Genomic DNA, 17,879 nt, shown 5'->3' with positions numbered 1-17,879 from the left:
CCCTGCATCAGCAGGCGGACTCTCAACCACTGCGCCACCAGGGAAGCCCTACCTTAAAATCTTAATTTTGAACTTCATTTATGTGGCCTAGTCCACACATTCAGGAGTTTGTTCAGAAGGGGTTGCAGCCTGCGCTGGGTCCCCGTCCTGCCTGATTCTACCCACCCCCTTCTCCCCAGGACACAGGGCGGCACCACAGGCAAGGGCCCTGCTCCTGGCCGGTAGCAGGCGCACACACTGGAATGAAACGACCTTGCCCACATGTCGTTTTGCAAGTGTGAGTAGGAGACATTCCTGGAAACGGAAGTGTGGTTTTCCTGGATTTTGCAAAATTGCTCTCTGCTCCACTCCTAAGCGGGGCGTTGGGGGGGGGGACCCCGTTTGCCTGTCCTGACAGCCACATGCTGCATCTCTGCCAGTCTGTTAGGAAAATGGTTTCCTGATGTAATTTTAATTTGTATTTTTCTCTTTGTAAGTGAAGGTTGATTGCCGTTTCATGTATTTAAGAACTGTTTGTTTTCCTTTGCTATGGACTGTCTGTATCTCTTGCCCATTTTTCTCCTGGGCTGTTTTTCAACATTAGACAAATTAATCCTTCGTAATATGTACTGCAAATACGTTTTCCAGGGTTACCATTTATCTTTGACTGTTTATGGAGGCTTTCGCCTTGTGGGAATGTGTTTTTGCATAATCTGTCGTCTCCTTTATCATGTGTCATGTCTTGCTTTGGAAAGGCCCTGCCTGGCCCCCAGGTTCTGAGTCCCCCCGCCATGGCCCCCCTGGCTCCTTCCCTGCTTTCCTTATTTTACACTCAAGGCTTTGGTCCATTTTGAATTTATTTCGGAGGGGTGTGAGGTATGGTTCCAGCATTATCTTTTCCCACAAAGCTCGGGATGTCCCAGCATCATGTGTTGAATGATGTGTGTCTCCCCTCTGAGGAGGCCCCTTTGATCCCAGCTAGGTCTGGGTCTGTTTCTGTACATTCTTGTTCGTTCCAAGGCTCTGCCGTGTATTCACGTGCTATCATCGCACTTTTACCTTTGACCGTAGCTGCATCGTGTTTTATTACGTGGCAGGGCCAGGCTCCCCTTATCACTCTTGCTTTTCAGAATTGTCCCAGCTATTTGGCTGGTTTTTCCTTATAAGCCGTAGACTGAACTTGTCTTGCTTCCTCTAAAACCTTTTTGTTATTTTTTTAAGGGGAATCACATTAAGTTTATAGATTATTTTAGGGTTTTGTGTGACCATTCTCCCCTCCTTTCCTCTCTCTTCATACGTAAATATGGAAATTGCACGTAACATAATATGTGTAAATAATACTATACCAATAAATATTTGGTGAAATATACATAAGATTTACACCGTTTTTGAAATGTACTTTTCAGTGGCATTAACTACATTCACATTGTACTTAGTGCACAATTAATGTACACCCATCTTCAGAACTTCCTCATCTTCCCAAACTGAAGCTCTCTCCCCATGAAACACTCACTCCCCATCCCCGTCCCCCAGCGCCTGGCCCCCACCATCCTACTTTCTGTCCCTGTGGATTTGACTCCTAGGTGCCTCATATAAGTGGATCATATAGTATTTGTCTTTTTGTGACCTGCTTACTTCACTGAGCTTAATGTCCTCAAGGTTGTAGCACGTGTCAATGCTTCCTTTTTTTTTGGGCATGTGGGATCTTCCCAGACCGGGGCACAAACCCGTGTCCCCTGCATCGGCAGGCGGACTCTCAACCACTACGCCACCAGGGAAGCCCTCCCTTCCTTTTTAAGGCTGAATAATATCCCCCTTATGTAGAGACCACACTTTGTTTATCCATTCACTGGTTGATGGACACTTGGGTTACTTCCTTGTTTTGGCTATTGTGCTGCTATGAACATGGGTATACTGGTATCTGTTTGAGTCCCTGCTTTCAGTTCTTTTGGAATAGCCAGACTTGGAATTGCTGCATCATATGGTAGTCCTGTTTTTAATTTTTTGAGGAACTGCTGTGCTGTTTTCTGTAGTCGCCATGGCTGTGGTTTATGCTTCTGGTCGTGCGTGCTGAAAATCAGGCTGGAGTGTTTGCTGAGGATACGGTGAACCCCAGCTCTGCTTGCTGACCAGGCCGGACCTCCAAGCGCCTGGCTCCCTGGTCCCGCGAGCAGGTCCCTGAGCAGGACCCGGTGAGCGGGCGGGAGGGGCGAGACCCTGGACTCCACCTTCCACCTCTAGTAGCTGTGACCTCCCTCTCTGAACCTCACTTCCCTCTTATTAAAAAGGGGAGGCCCCGTAATAGTAGCAGCTCATGTTTATTAGGTTCTTAGTACGTGCCAGGCCCAGAAACAAGGCGTGGAGGGGCCGGGGTCCCGGAGGCTGGTGTGGGAGGGTTAAATGAGGTGAGGCCTGGGAGCATCAAGTGTGTGCTTGTTCTCCACAAAGCGTGGCTGTTAGTAAAGAGTGAGGTGGGTCATCCTGGGCGATCTCTGCCCTCGCCCCTCCCACTGGTGCATTCGCGCCCTGCATGGGTGCACACCTGCCAGCCCAATCAGGCCACCCTCTCTCCCCTGCTGTCCCATGCCATGACCCCAGATGAACCCGAGTGCCTTGTCTGCCCCCGCCCGTCCCCACCGTTTCCTTCTGGCTTGTTCTGGCATAGGCGCTCTGTCCAGGGTGCCTTCCTCTGCAGCCCACGGTGGCCTCCTTGGTGCTGTCAGCCCGAGGACTAGCCGTCACCTCCCGAGAGCAGCCTCCTCTGCATCCTGGTACCGACCGCAGCTGGTGCATAGTAGGTGCTCATTAAACGCTCAAACAGATCTGTCCTTACCGTTACTCCTGGATGCCTCTGCTCCAGCCCGTGAGACTTTCACTGCCCGCTTACCACTCTCTGTTCCTAATCCCCGCCGGATGGGGAGCCGCGCCGGGGCACACCCCCGCCCCCTCCGTGACGTGCCTGTGGAGCGCTTAGACCCAGCTTGTCTTGTGCCAGCACAGCCCACCTGCCACCTTGCGTCAGCCCAGCCGGCAGATCTGTGTGAGACTGAACTGCCGACCACGGTGGGCGGTTACCTGGGCAGCATGTGCGAAAAGGACTCAGAGGGTTTGTCTATCTCTCTGTCTATTTATTTATTTTTAAATGTTTCTTCTTTGTCACTGGACATGAGTTTTATAGCAGAGGCATAAGGTGAGGGCGCCAGCCAAGCACCTCTGCTGTCAGGCCCTGCCTGGGGCTGTGTTCCTTTCTTGGCCAGCTCAGCAGGAAATGTGGGTTCCACCTTCTCTGCGCTGGGTGGTGTTTTAAACACAGAAAGCCTTTTGTGGCGGATGTGCTTGACAGCGCCCCCCCAACCCGTGGACCCATAAATGTCCTGGGGCTTGGTCTGCGGGTGAGTCCAGCGGGGCCCTGGGAGGGAGCCCTCGGCCTCAGCTGGGCCAAGTTTCCAAAAAGGAAGCAGTTGCCGCAGGCCAATGGTTTGGAAGTGCCCCCAAGGCCCTTTTTCCCCGGGGGCTGTTTAAGGCCCCTGGGTTTACTTTGGTGCTGGGCTTACCCAGGGACCAGGACGTCCTTGAAAATGTGCCTCCCTCACCCCTGCTCCTCTGCCACGCTGCGTGCTGGGCCCGGCCGCTGAGGTGGGGGCTGGCCGGCATCCCTGCCCTTGAGTAGAGTGATCTGGGGATGGGGGGAGGTGTGGGGCAGTTGGGGAGCCCTCGGGGGGAGGGGCAGTGCATGGTACTGAAGTGTGGGTCGGAGGGCTGCAGGTGGGGGGTGTGGGGGTGGTGAGGGCCAGCTCCTCGTTTCCTGAGGTCTTTTTCACTGTGCTGCTTGTCACACCGCAGAGCAAGGGGCCCTGCCTGAGACCTGAGTGTGGATGGTGGCCTCCGGTGGTGGGCTAGTCAGAGCTGGAGGCTGGCCCCTCTGCCCCGGGTGGGATACAGGAGGGGGTGGGGGAAGCCCCGCCACGTGGCCCAGGTGGGACAGAAGCGAGTGGCTCTCAACGTGTTGGGTTCCCTCCCTGAGGTCCTCCGGGCCCCTCGGCGCAGGCGGCGCCTTGCCCTCACCCCTTTCCTAAAGAAGATTTGAGGATGACGAGGCCCACACCCGAGTGTGAGAGTGGCAAGGTCACTGGAAGTGGGACCCCAGTGCGGAATGAGGGCCCAGTCCCCTGTTAGGGCGCCAGTAAGTACTGGGACCCAGTTGAGAGTCCTTGTCCTGCTGGGCATTTATCGCCTTGAGGCAAGGGACAGCCAGCCATGGCCCACATCGAAAGTGGCCCGCCCCCTGCTCCCTGCTTTCCTAACTATTCTAAATGGCCCAGAGCCACACCTGTCTCATGGCTGCACCAGAGTGAGAACTTGTGACAGGCTGTGTGGCCGCCACACCTAAGACATTTACCGCCAGGGCCCTTTGCAGAGCGGGTTCGCTGAGCCTGCACGTTCAGTCTGGGGCTGCAGTGCATTTGGAGAAGAGCCTGTTTGCAGACAGCTGTGGGCCAGAGCCTCTCTCTGCTTTCAGGAGCTGGGCCAGGGCGCTGGCAGGAAGTCATGATGAATACTGGGGATCCGGAAGGTGTTTCCTCCCAGCTGTCTCATTGGCTGGATCTTCCCCAGTCCTGGATGCCAAGAGTGATGGAGAGACTTGAAAAAAAGAATGCTTCCACCAGAAATGAGTTCTTGTGTGCGTGTCCTACTGTTTAGTTTATGTTGCTTGTGTATACAGCACAGGTTTATACAAAGCTAAACTCTAGGTTGTCCTGCTAGCTTTGTTTTGTTTACATAAATGGCTGTGCGGCCAGTCTGCCGGGCTCCCCACTCGGTCTCTAGGCAGGGGGGGCCTGTGGGCTCTCATACAGCACGATGGATGCATTAACAGAGGCATGTGCTGGGGAGGGTGGGTGTCTGGGGCAAGCGGAGGCTTGAGTGCAGCGAGGTTGGCTTATGCTCCTGATGAGGCTCTTACCCCGAGCCTCAGTTTCCCCATCTGTCAGTTGGTTTAACAACAGCTCTTCCCTCAGCGTTGTGACCAGGACGCATGACACCTGGGGTGGGGAGAGGGGCTTGTCGTTCTTGCCTGAGATTTGGGGCCCTGCAGGCTCTGGGCGCACAGGAGGCCTGGGGGGTGGAAGCTCAGTGCTGAGGATGGTCCTCGCCCTGTGGAGGACCCACGCTCCCGCCGCAGCACCGGCCGCAGGCCCTCGCCTGGGGCCTTTCTCCAGGGTCCGTGCTCTTGTGAGCCTGGACTGAAGCCCGAGTGCGCAAGGGAGGGTCCTCAGGTAGGCACAGCCCACACCTGTGTCAGGTGCCACTCTTTCTTACTGCCACCTTAAAGCCAGGGGGCTGAGGTTTAGGGAGGGCTGGGCATGACCAGCCTCTACAGACCTCACTCTTGACCCTCTGGGGCTGGTCCAGGGCTGGGGTCCGAGGGCCTGGATCACGCGGAGCTGGGAGCGCAGCTGAGCCTCGGTGCCTGAGGGCTGGCGGAGGACGCCGCGTCCTCCCTGAAGCGGCCTCTGGCTTCCTGGGGCCTCTCGTCTGAGCTCTGTGTTGCCCACTGTCTGCAGTCCCCACGGACCCCAGGTTTGGGTCCCTCCCTCCTCGGAAGCTGGTAAGGACTGGGGGCGGGTGGCGGTCTTGGCACGTCCCAGAGCCTCTTACCCTCCCTTCCACAGCACCCCCGAAAGTAAAGTGCCAGTGGTTCCCGTGGAGATGGAGAGTCATGCAGGGTGGTGACATTTGGTCAGTGCTTTTTTTTTTTTTTTTTTTTTTTGGCGGTACGCGGGCCTCTCTCTGCCGCGGCCTCTCCCGTTGCGGAGCGCAGGCTCCGGACGCGCAGGCTCGGCGGCCACGGCTCACGGGCCCAGCCGCTCCGCGGCACGTGGGATCCTCCCGGACCGGGGCACGAACCCGCGTCCCCTGCATCGGCAGGCGGACTCTCAACCACTGCGCCACCAGGGAAGCACCCGTTCAGTGCTTTTTTGCAAAGTGGCGTCTGACATTCCCCATGGTTACTGCTGCTCGCCGGGCGGTCCCTGGGTCCTTCCCCACACTCTTCACGTCATCCTCTGGCTGCCCTCTGAGCGGGGACTACCGTTAACCTCTCTGCGTGACCAAGGAAACCAGGGCGTGGAGGTCACGTGACACCGGCAGGGTCAGCAGCAGAGGCGGCCGGGGTCCTGACCACTGTGGCTCGCGGCCTCGAGACCATCAGGTGACTTAGCTCACGTCCGGAGCCCAGCAGAGCCCACTTGCTCCCAGCGGTGTCTCTGAACGCGACAGCACCTAGGACAATTGGAACCTACCTGACAGGTGACGGTGCCCTACCCTCCAGCCCCCCGGCCAAGGTGGTGGCGCCATGGGGCCCGAGCAGGGGTGATGTCACCGCGGGTGGGAGCAGCCTGGCTGGACGGGAAGGGGATGCCGAACCAGAGGCAGGAGAATGGGGTGTTATCCGGTGGCAGGGCGTGGCCTGGACAGTGTCCCCAAGGCCAGGGAGACCTGGCATCTCGTATGGGGACCCAGGGGGGGCCGGGATGTCAATGAGCAGGACATGAGGACAGTGTGCCCGCCTGACCTCCCTGCCGCTGGCCCTGGGCTCATGGGGCCCCACCTAGAGGCTCGGGTCCAGCACATTCTTTTGTGCACTCCCCCTCCCCTGCCCCCACTGGCCTGCCGGAGCGTGGTGGTCTGGGTCCTGCTTCCCAGGGCTGTCTTTGACCCCTTCGGTCCTCTCGGGGACTTTCACTCTGACCTGTGCCCCCGAGCTGTGCCAGGGAAGGAGGCGGGCCGGCGGGGGCACTGATGTTTCCCGAGTGCTGCTCCCTGTGTGGCTGAGACAGCCTGGGACGGAGGCATCGGGGCGGCGGGGCGTTGGAGCTGCTCACGAGGGCCTGCGACTCATGAGCCGATTGTGAAGTTTTCAGGAATTTTGTGAGCTGGCCACTAATAAAATGAGAGCGTGTAAAGTTAGATAAATTATATTGAAAGCAAAGGTATCAATAGTAAATGCTCGAAGGTGCCCGTTTCTGAACTGTTTCACTACGTTTTATTACTGGGCTATGATCCTGAGGTGGCTGGCATCTCTTGGGCCAGTGGAAATCCTATGGCCGGTGGCCCTGGGCAGCTCTTACCACCCACATGCTCATTCACTGCCGGACATCGCTTTGGTGGCTTGAAAATAGCCACGCGTGGTTACACCATGGAAACGGGCAGATACTGCAAATCAGGGCTTCACTTCTCATTTTGTTGCTTGTCTAGACTAAAGAGAGTGATGGAGAAAATGCTGATATGCAGGTGAAGGTTAAGCGTGTGACGTCCGTCCCGTCGCGTTCACTGCGAAGGCACAGGAAGGTTGAGGAAACCTCCTGCTGTTAGAATCCTGTCGTCTGCTTCAGCAAGGACATCTCTCGTCCTAGACAAACGAATAAGGTTCTGCCTTCCTTTCCCACCTTTGTTGTGTCTTGTTCACATAAACAAGGACGTCAGCCGACATTCAGGCTGGAACCACACTTGTAGGTCAGCCGTAGTCCTGGTTGACCCGGAGGGAGAATTTCAGCACAACTCAGTGAAAGCATCCTGCGGGCATCACTTGGCTGTGTGGAGTTTACAGTAAAGAGTGTTGGACGTTTTATTACTATTTGTACACGTGCAGCACATCTTTATCACTGAGATTATGATAGATGTTTGTGTGTCGATGCCCAGGGGCGTCGCTAGGGCTTGCATGGCCCCGGCTCACGGAGGAGGGTGTGGTAGCTTCAGCAGGGCCCTCCCAGCTCTCCTGCTCTTCCTGACTGGCTCCAGCGGCCGCCCTGGCCTCCGGCGGGGTCACGGAGCCAGCAGGACCCTGGGCAGCTCTCCTGTTACAGTGCAGAAAACTCCACTCCTGGCACAGGGCGGGTCTTGGCCTGACCTGTGTGGGATGGAAAGCCCCTGAAGAATGCAGGCCTCTTCCTGGAGGAACGCCCCAGGCTGTCAAAGCCTCGGAGTGAAGCTCTGGAAGTGTTCACGGATTTAGGGACTTCCTGCTTCGCCAGGAGGGCTCGAGGGCAAAGTCCACGGGCAGCCCTTTGCTTTGAGGCCTCTGTGGCCGGGCTCCACGTAGGCGGGCGCCGCGTGCCTGGCTCTCCCGGCTCTCAGGGCCCAGTCGTGGGGGCCCCCCCTTTGTGCAGCGTCCCCTCTGTCACTGAATGGCCAGCATGTGCCAGCCCTGCTGAGACAGACCGGGCGCCTTCAGCACCTGCCCTCGGGCATGTATGCTAACCGGTGGGGCTGGGGGCACAGATCCTAAACCAGGGAGCTCGCCGGAAGTTGCAGGACTCCAAACCAGACGGGCTGATAGAACTCGAGGGGGCGACTTGGAGGAGGAGGAGCTGGCCTGGGGACATCCCAGAACCTGAAGTGCTGGGCGCCGCAGTAGGAACAAAATGTGATGGCCAGAGGACCCCCGGGGGTCAGCAGGGCTGGAGCCCAGTGGGGGAAGCCCTGGGAGGGGTCTCGGCGGGATGCTCCAGACTCTGGTTTCCCGCCACCTGGAGAAGGGGCTCCGTGAGGTGTGTGGCTGCCTGCACCAGACCCGGCTGGGCTGGAGGGTGGGGCGGGGGCAGAGCAGCACAGGTGTGGAGCCTGGCTGGGAGGCCGGGGGGTGGGGGGGCCCTGCTTGCCGTAGGTGGCTGTGCAGTGATCACGTGATCAAGGGCTCCTTCCAGGGTTTTGACTTGAGCAGCTGCTGGTACAGGTGCCACCCAGGAGGAGGGCCCGCGGAGGCTCCAGCTCCGAGCTGAGTGCGGCAGAGTCGAGCTACCAATGAGATGTCCCACAGACAGTGGGTCACCCGGAGTCCAGCTCACGGGGAGGCTGGTGGGTGTGGAGTCGGCAGAGCGTCTGAACGTTCGGGGTCCTGCTAACTGAGGCTGGATCCGGGGTTGGGGCAGTGGCTCCCTGACCGGCCTCGAGTTTGGGGGAACCCGGGGGTCGCTGGGCGTGAGCCAGCATCTTGAGCCTGGCATGACTGGGGGGAGCGGTCACCCGTGCCTTCTGGGTCTCGGGCGTCCCAGGCTGCTCCCTGGGTGGGGTGGCCCGGCACGGGGCCCCACGGGCTGCCCTGGAGCTGTGTGCGTGTCGGGGTCCTGAGGGCGTGGCTGCAGGGCTGTGGGCCTCTGGGGCTGTCTTCTTGGAGAACAGAGACCTGGCAGAGGGCCGGGTGGCCAGCTGGGACTGGCCTTGGGTGGGGTGGAGGGAGAGTCCCGGTCCTCGCTCAGCATCTGTGACTCCCCAGGAATATGGTTTAGGACAAGGGTTGCTTCCTTTGGGAAAAAGGATGTTGTTTATCCTGGGACCAGCAGGAGAGCCACCGGGTAACAGGGGATGAAGCCAGGCTGAGCTGGTTGTCTGAAGGCAGACGGAAGCTTGGCCGGGGGTCGCGAGCCCCGTGCAGCCCGGAGATCGGCTAGGACCTGGGACCACGGCAAGTGCTGGACCAGGAACCACTTCTTTCTAAATCTTGGTCTGGGAGGGAAAGTAAAGTCCTTTGTGGTTTCCAAGTCCAGTGTTCCCTAGACACTGCGGCCTTTGTGTGTCCAGGAGCCATTCAGCGGGTTTCCAGAGCAGCGTGCTTTGTGTCCCGGGGCCAGAGCTGGCCTCAGTCCTGTGTCCCGAGGGCCCGCAGCGCAGGGACGCTGCCTTGAGGCTCCCCTCGCCCTGTCCCTCTGTCTGCCTGCCTCCACGGCTGCAGGCTCCTTGCAGACGTCGCGGCTCTGAGCAGGGGTCTGGAGTAGCCACAGGGAGCGTCTCCCAGCGCGTCTACTTCCACGTGGAGGTACGGGGAGCTGGGGCAGCAGGTCCTGCTCTGAGGGGCCGCCCCACCTTGAGGAGTGGGCGTGAAGGGAGCTGCCCGGGGGCCTGTGGGTGCACGTGGAGGGGCCGGGTCCGGGGGGGAGTGCGCGGTGGGTGTGCAGGGAGTTGGGGGCTGGTTGGATCCAGGGAGGGCTGGATGGGGGCTGGGGCGGGAGTGGGACGCATGGCAGCCTCTGGACGGAAGGTGCAGGTGAGCTTTGTGAAGACGGCGTCCACTGACGCTGGCTTTGTGGGGAGAGCTTTGCTCTGGGTCGCACTTGGTGTCCGGCCCCCACTGTCCGTGGACAACATCCCTGTCGGTCTTCCATCTTCATCTGGAAGTCGGGGGTGACCGGGTTGGACGGCGTAGTTGAGGTGAGGTCGTCCCGGGGTAGGGTGGGCCGCCCCTCAGCCCGGGGCGGTGGGGGGTGGGGGGTGGGACGGGGAGGGCTTCCCTCGCAGCCCGGACCCGCCTGGGAGGGGTGGTCAGGTGTCCTGGCACCTGGTCCTCACTGGGCACCGGCGTGAACTGCTCGCCTCCTCAGGAGCCCCAGGGGCCTGGGGGCAGGGCAGTGGGGACGGAGCGGGCCCGCGGGGACCCCCGCCCTCGCCGAGGGCTGCTGTGAGCGGCTGTCAGGAGGGGCTGGGTTGGCGTGAGCTGGCAGCCGCCAGCAGGGGCCCCGCTGGGCAGGGGGGCGCGTGGGCTCGGTGCCGGGGCAGCGTGGGTTGTGAGCGGCGTCCTGATGGTGGCAGGGCAGACACTTGGCGCGTCGTCCCCTTTCCCCGGGCGGCCACGTCATTTGCTTGCCGGGCTGAATCAGGAAGGAAGGCAGCTCCAGCCTGCGGGGTGGGGAGTCCCAGACAGGAGAACCGCCTGACGGGACCCGGCAAGGAGGGAAGCAGGCCCATCCCCTCCGCCCGCTTCCATCCGACGCTGGGGGAGGAGGGGTCCCCCAGGCCCTGCTGAGAACGGAAGGAAGGAGGTTTTACATGGCTGCACTTCCCCTGCCCGGTTTGCTTTTAGTTTTCAAGTTAGAAAAGCAACGGGAAAGGACGCGTGGAGAGGAGTTTCACAGGCACCCGCAAGCCTCAAGCAGGGTCCTGCGTCACCTGCGGTCTGTGTAGATGCCAGTCGTCCGTAACGGTGACCTCGGTGCAGCAACGTCTTGTCACCGCCTCCGAGACTCCCAGGGACGTCTGTGCGTCCCGCGTGGCGCTCGGAGCTGCCGGCCTGGCCGTGGTGCTGCCGAGATGCCCCCCACGTGCTGGATTTGCCCCTGGGACGGATCTCGAGACCGGGAACTGCTGCCTCTGCCACATTGCTGGCTTTTGTTTCCTTTTTGGTGAAGTTGGAGGCTTTGGCACAAGGACTGGGTAACTTTCCTCTTGCTCAGGGAGTTTGTGGGTCTGTGTACCAAGGTCCTCTAATTTTCACCAATTTGTTCAGGTTGTCTCACAACAAAAATATTAGTTCTCATGTACCTGGCTTGCTACATGTATCCCCTGATTCATTGCAGCTTTTTGTTTTTTTAAATAAATTTATTGATTTTATTTTATTTATTTTATTTTTGGCTGCGTTGGGTCTTCGTTGCTGCGTGCGGGCTTTCTCTAGTTGCGGCGAGCGGGGGCTACTCTTCGTTGCGGTGCGCGGGCTTCTCATTACGGTGGCTTCTCTTGTTGCGGAGCACGGGCTCTAGGCGCGCGGGCTTCAACAGTTGTGGCACGCAGGTTCACTAGTTGTGGCTCATGGGCTCTAGAGCGCAGGCTCGGTAGTTGTGGCGCACGGGCTTAGTTGTTCTGCGGCATGTGGGATCTTCCCAGACCAGGGCTCGAACCTGTGTCTCCTGCACTGGCAGGCGGATTCTTAACCACTGCCCCACCAGGGAAGCCCCTCATTGCAGCTTTAAAACAAATGTCTATTTACTTTTGTCTGGTTGACTGAGTCTTTTTAGTTTTTCAGTCTCTTAATGTAGACTGTCAGCCTCTCTCTAGGGACTTAAGTTCTCTCTTCTCACGTGGATATCTTTCCAGATGGCCGGCCATGTGCCCCTTTCCCGCCACGTGGGCAGGGACACCGGCTTCTCCAGCCCCGTGGCCTTGCCCACTCCTGGGCTACCCTGGACTCCAGGGGACTGTGGGTTTCCTGTGGCTTTTGCACCAGGGTTAGGGTTAGGCCACATCAGGCCACCTTAGTGTTCCACGTGCGCCCCGAGAAGCATCTGTCCCAGGAACACCTGCAGACCCTCCCCCCATGCGCTGCAGCCTCAGTTGTCCTTGTAGAGCGGAGCCCTGGCTCATTCTGACGTGGGGCTCACGGGCCGCCACTGTTCACAAGCTTTCTTGCCTTGAGCAGTGATGCCGGGGGAGTGGAGGCCCCTTGGCAGCTGGGGTGGGTACGCAGGGCTGCAGGCAGGCACCCTGGGCTGTGAGTTGACGTGAGTTAACGGCTCCGAGCCTGCGCCGTCCGAAACAGGAAGTGCTTCTCCCTGCCTTCGTGCTTCTCCATAAAGTGTCCCAACTCTCCCAACTGGGGCGGTTCGGGCTGAGTTGATGGATTCCACCCTGCTCACCCCACTTCCTGCCCGCCCTGCAGGAAATCATCGTGCTGTTTATTGGGTCCAGGCCGAGTGTCTGTGCTGGTGCGTCATCTCAAGTTCTCGGGATACTCTGGCCCGATCGGGGTTAATCCCGTTTCACAGGTGGGAGCTGAGGCCCAGAAAGGTGGGACGTGGCGGGACAGGCTGTGAGCCCAGCTGTGTGCAGAGACCCTGCCCCCCAGGGACCCAGGGCCTCCTGCAGACGCTGGGGGCCGAGGACTGTGTGACCAGGAGCGGGCTTGGGCCGCGTGGCCCCTGCCGTGGGCTTGGGAGTGAGGTGGGCTGGACGTGCAGAAGGCCACCACGCCCCACCCACTGGGCTTTCCTGCCCGGGTTGGGTCAGAGATGTGGGGAGTGGGCGCCCCTGTAGACATCCATCCCTGGCGTGCACGTGCGTTTGAACTTACACGTGTCCTCCGTGCCAGCACACAGAGACACCACACCAGGCCTTTGCTGCCCTCCCTCCAGGCTGGAGGGATCCAGCGCCGGCAGCTTGCGGGCTGTGCTCAGGAGGCAGGTGGGCGGGCGCTGGGCTCCTGACTGGCCGTGTGTGGGAAGGTCTCTCGGAGCGAGTGAGGCTGAGCTGGTCCTGAGAGCGGAGCTAGGGCGCCCAGGCGAGCAGGACGGTGTTTCAGGTCGATGGGGCAGCCTGGGCCGTGTCCCTGGGAGCGGGGCCAGGTGGAGCGAGGGGGCGGGGCCCGGAGGGGGTCCGAGAGACCCTGAGGCCCAGCGTTCGAGGGGCCGTCCTGGGCGTGCGCGTGGCCGTGGGTCTTGACGGTTGTTAGAGCCCGGGAGGAGGAGCGCCGGCCCCCCCTCCCCGCTTCTCTCTGCGGTGTCTCCCCCTCCCCTCCCCAGCCCCCTCGTCCCAGGGCCTGCGGCTCCCCCGCCGCCCCAGGCCGGCTCCGTCTTTGTGCTGGGAGGTCCCACCGAGGGACGTGGCTCCCTTCTGCCGTGTGGGGCGCTCGGGGGAGCTGGCCTGGGTGGGCGAGAGGGGTCCGAGCTCCGCGGCCAGCCCAGCCGCGTGGGGGTGACGGAGGGCCCCGGGGTCCCTGAATAGCGGGACTGGCTGCTCCCTGAGGGCAGGGCCTGGAGCCTGGAGCCGTGTGTGGGAGGGCGGTGGCCGGCGGGTGGCTGACCCTGTGACCCTGCCTCCCCCTCGCTGTCTTGCAGGGACTCCAAGCGTCATGTTAAGGTAAAGCAGAGGGGCTCAGTGCTGAACATGCTAAGGAGGCTGGACAGAATCAGGTTCAGAGGTCACAAGAGAGATGACTTCCTTGATCTAGCAGAGTCTCCAAACGCCTCAGACACCGAATGCGGAGACGAAACGCCCCTGAAGATACCTCGGACCTCGCCCCGGGACAGTGACGAGTTGAAGGACCCCGTGAGTACCGGGGCGTCCTTCCCGCCGCGAGGCCGCGGTGCCAGGGCCCTCGCTGGGGCGTGGGGGCCGTCCCCATCCTCAGGCGGCCGGGCTGAGCGTGCGCTTGGGTAGACCGTGTCCCGCCCGCCGGTCAGACGCAGCCGGGGCTGCTCCCCATCTCGCCCCAGATCTCCCCCAGCCTCGCTGGCGGGGGCTCATCCCCGGACTGAGGATAATTTGTCCGTCGGCCGGTTTTCTTTTCCTTCCTCACTGGTTTTCCGGGTGACCGGCAGACTTCTCTCCCAGCCTGATCCCCGGGAGTTTGACTCGAGGGGCCGCAGGGCGCTGTCTGGAAGCTGCCGGCCCCTGGCCCGAGGGCGGCTGCCTCTGGGTGCCTGGCCGGTCTGCCTGGCCGTCCCAGCGTGCGTGTCATCGACCCCTGGCAGCTGGCCGAGCCCGGGCTGGGCCTCATCGGCCCACGCGGGGACAGTGGCCCCTGTGGGCCCGTCAGCGGACTCCCTTTATTTGGAGAGCAGGTTTCCTCAGCGGGGATCGTGGCTCTGGTGGGAACCAGGCGTGAGCAGGCCCTGCCTTCCGGAAGCTTGTGTTTGGTCAGCGGGCACGCAGCAGGGTGGGGTGGGCTTCCTGTGGCCCCCTCCTGGCCGGGCGTGACCGCCGGGCTCCCCGCTGTGGCCACGGCTGCCCGAATCCTCCCTGTTGTCAGTGAAGAAGCCCAGAGCCATGCAGCCCCCCACCAGCTGTGGACGCCCTGCCCGAGTGGACGCCAGATCTGGTGGCCTGTGGGTTCCTCCCCAAGCACCTGAGCTAGGTTTTCCTTCCAGATGTGGCCGTGAGCCCTCGCCTTCCCAGCTCCTTGTATTATTAATGCTTCATAATAGAACAGGGATGGCGCGTTTGCTCCTGGCAGGAATGAATAATTGATGGGCACTGCCTCCTAAGAGCCAGCCCTCCAGTCAGGCAGGGTTGGAGCTGCAGAGCCTGGAGGGGAGCGCCCTGCTTGGGAACTTGCTGTGTCCCCTGCAGAGGTGGTGCCGGTCCTCCCGCCACCGGGCCCGCTGCGGGCCAGGGCCTCGCTTGGTGTGTCTCCTAATGCAGCCCATCAGCATCTGCCTGTCGGGACATCGCGGGGCTCACGGGCGCTGTCCTAAGAAGGAGGTGCCTCCACGTCGGGGTGGGTCCAGCTGGCCGGCAGGGGCCGAGGGGAGGACCTGAGGGAGGGGCGAGCACGGGGGCCGTGCGTACAGATGGCTGTCACGCTCACTCACCCCCCTCCACCCCGCCTCGGGGCGCTCTCTCTGTGGTGGCGGCCCGAGCCAGCATCCCACCCTGGGAGGTGCCGTCCTTCACTTAACCTCTGCCCCTGAGGGGCACTCGGTCACTCCCATGAGCCTCGTGCCCACGTGGCCCGCGTCACCCCGGGTGTGCGGGCAGGGTCGTGTGTCTGTCACCAGCACCCTCCCGCGAGCGTGCAGTGTCCTCCGCCGCCACCCGAGGGGCCCGCGTGCCACGCCCTTGCCCACCTGCACAGGGTGTCCCCAGGTGTTTCTGTTCTGCGAACCCGAGGGGTGAAGAGTGGCTTTTCCTGCGAGGGAGGTTGGTCACCTTTGCCTGTGTTTAGGCTTCATTCTTTTTATTTTTTTTTTAATTGTGGTAACGTGCGCATAATACCAAACTGACCGCTGTGACCATTTTTAAGTGTCCAGCTCGGTGGCATTAAGCACGTGCACGTTGTCGTGCGGCCATCCCCACCATCCATCTCCAGAACTACTTCTTCATCTTCCCAAACTGAAACTCAGTCCGCATTAAACAGCAGCTCCGCAGCTCCCCCTCCAGGCCGCCCCCGGCCCCGTCTGCTTTCCGTCTGTGACCCGACTCCTCCAGCTCCGGCCTGAGTGAGCCCCGCGGTGTTTGTCCCTGTGACTGGCCTGTCTCAGCACCATGTCCTCAGGGGCCATCGTGCTGTAGCGTCAGGCTTCATCCTTACGTCCTTTTTTGTGGGCAACCCGTCCGTGTCCTGGGGCAAAGGAGGAGAGCGGACCCAGGGGTTGAGGGTAGAATCCGGGTCCCGTGGTGGGGGAGGGGAATGGGGGGAGGGAGGGGGTCCTGGACGGGCAGACGGGCTCGAGGGGGGCGCAGCGGTGGAGGTGGGGTGATGTCCAGGGCAGGGTGTGGCTGCGGTCGGGGGAGGCCGTTGAAGAGGAAGATGAGGAGTCTGAGGCCAGGGTCCCCCGAGTGGTTGGTGACAGGCCAGTAAGGAGAGGGGCAAGGAGGAGAGGACCAGAGCCCTAGAGCTGCGGCAGAGGGAGAGACCCCACGCGCGTGGAGGTGGAGCGGGCGACGCCTCCAGCAGCCGGGGGTAGAAGCCGGTCCCTCCGCGGAGAGACGCGCTTCTAGGGAAGCTGGGGGAGGAAGCAGCCAGGCCACCTCCCTGGTTTTGCGGCGGCAGCGCTGCAGCCTTGCCGGTCCCGAGTCCAGGCTCCCGACCCCAAGGTTAGCGTTGCTCTCGGCAAGTCGGAAGAGGGGTCAGCTGGAGGGACCCAAGGGGCTCGTGGAGGGGTTTGGACCCCAGGATTTCAGGGCGCCACCCCCGGTGCCTGCCACCCGCATCGGTGCCCCCTCCAGCTGTCTGGCTCCCCAGAGCCGGTCCTCGCCGTCCCTGCCGTCCAGCTGAGCTGCTGCAGCTTCGACGCTGAGTCCGGCCAAAGCCACAAGGGTCCCAGGCTCTCTTGGACCCGGGGGCCCCTGTGGGAGCTCTTCAAGCTCTAGGGCAAGTTCCAGGTGAACTTAATTCCGGCAGCTTAGAGACTAACACGCGTCACAGCCTTCCGAGGACGTGGATTCACCTGTTCAGACGGGGCTGCAAACCGCGGGACGCCCTGCCTGCTTTGGTGGGAAGTTGCTGACATAATGGAGTCCAGCGTTCTGCTTCCGAAGCGGTGTAGCGCCGCCTTGCCGGGCCAGCCTCTGCCTCTGCTCTGGGGCCACCACCTGGGGCGCCGAGGTTGGGGATGGGCCGGGGAGGGACAGGTTCATCTGCGGGGACCAGTGGGCGGCCCGGGCCATCTTCCCCGCGCGGAGCAGGGGGTGTACCCTGCCTTTCGCCTACGGCCCAGTCTCCCCGTACCTGCCCCTGCCAGGCCCACGGGGCGGGCAGGTAAACGTGGCCCGGTCCCTGCCCTCTGGGACCTCCTGCCCCGGAAGCCAGAGCAGCTGAAAGTCCAGGAGGTCACGTGCCAGGACAGGGCAGCCACGGGCTAGAGGGTCTTAGCGGCCCCCGTGGTTCCCTAGTGTAGCTCACACAGCAGCAGCTCGCTGCTTCCCGGGGTATGGCCTCCGAGCAGACGCCCTGGGCCTGGGGCAGTCACCGCGCTGGCTGGCGGGTGTCCCCTTCCTCGCCCTGCCTTGGGGGCGTGGTCGTGGAGACCAAAACCGGGGCGTCAGATCCCCCCGTCGCGTGGCAGGGTGCTCGGGTGCCGCCCTCACCAGGTCAGCGGTGGGGTGGACGTGAGCCGGCAGCCCTGCCGCGCCCCGGGCAGGCCTGGCTATGCCGACGTGCGCGCCCCTTTCCAGCGGGCAGCGGTGGCCTGAAACCGGAGCCTACCCTGGGCCCGGCGGGATGGCGGGTGGTGGCTTTAATTAGCCTCCTGTGGGTGAGGACAGGCCCCTGTTTGGAGTTCGCTCACCTCAGAGCCTGGCAGGTGGACGCGCCCTGCCCCACCTCCCCGGACCCCTGTTGCTGCCCCTCCCGGGGCAGGGGGGCGACAGGCCCTCTGGCCAGGCCCACCCTCCTCCTGGGAGGTCGCACGAGGGCCAGGGCAGGTTCCGATGGTTTCCTTCCCTCTGCAGCCTGAGAGCTGTGTTGTGACCGTCGAGAGGCTTAGCGTCACGCTTCCGGTTTTGCCTTTACTGTTGCTGAAAGTCGGCCTCACCGGGGCTCTGAGGATGTCCCCGTCGTCTGAAATGTCCCTTCCACCGACAGGCGAAGCCGAGGTGAACTGATGCGAGTTCTAAGGCAGAGCCAGTGTCTTCCTAGGCCGGTGGCCCTGTGGACCAGCCCTTCTAGACCCCGGGGTCCTTGGGGGGGGTACCCC

The 17,879-nt window shown here is 61.6% G+C and overlaps 1 protein-coding gene and 1 long non-coding RNA gene across 2 annotated transcripts in view; both read left to right on the top strand.

Annotated features, from left to right (window-relative positions):
• The window catches only part of LOC129392202 (GRAM domain-containing protein 4-like), a 44,696-nt gene extending 26,909 nt beyond the window's left edge, over positions 1–17,787 (top strand). Inside the window, exons 2-3 of the mRNA XM_055085709.1 lie at positions 13,578–13,788; positions 17,635–17,787. Coding sequence (XP_054941684.1) covers positions 13,578–13,788; positions 17,635–17,787 — 364 coding nt within the window. The remainder of the gene's footprint in view (positions 1–13,577; positions 13,789–17,634) is intronic.
• LOC114486452 (uncharacterized) lies at positions 5,786–10,983 on the top strand. The gene is made up of 3 exons (XR_003680184.2): positions 5,786–6,288; positions 7,237–7,407; positions 10,835–10,983. It is a non-coding gene; the product is annotated as an uncharacterized lncRNA (long non-coding RNA).
• Positions 17,788–17,879: the final 92 nt, after the last annotated feature.

This window comes from Physeter macrocephalus, chromosome 6, assembly GCF_002837175.3.
Source record: "Physeter macrocephalus isolate SW-GA chromosome 6, ASM283717v5, whole genome shotgun sequence".
Lineage (NCBI taxonomy): Eukaryota > Metazoa > Chordata > Mammalia > Artiodactyla > Physeteridae > Physeter > Physeter macrocephalus.
The sequence above is the reverse complement of the archived record's forward strand: the minus strand, read 5'-3'. Positions and strand labels throughout refer to the sequence as shown.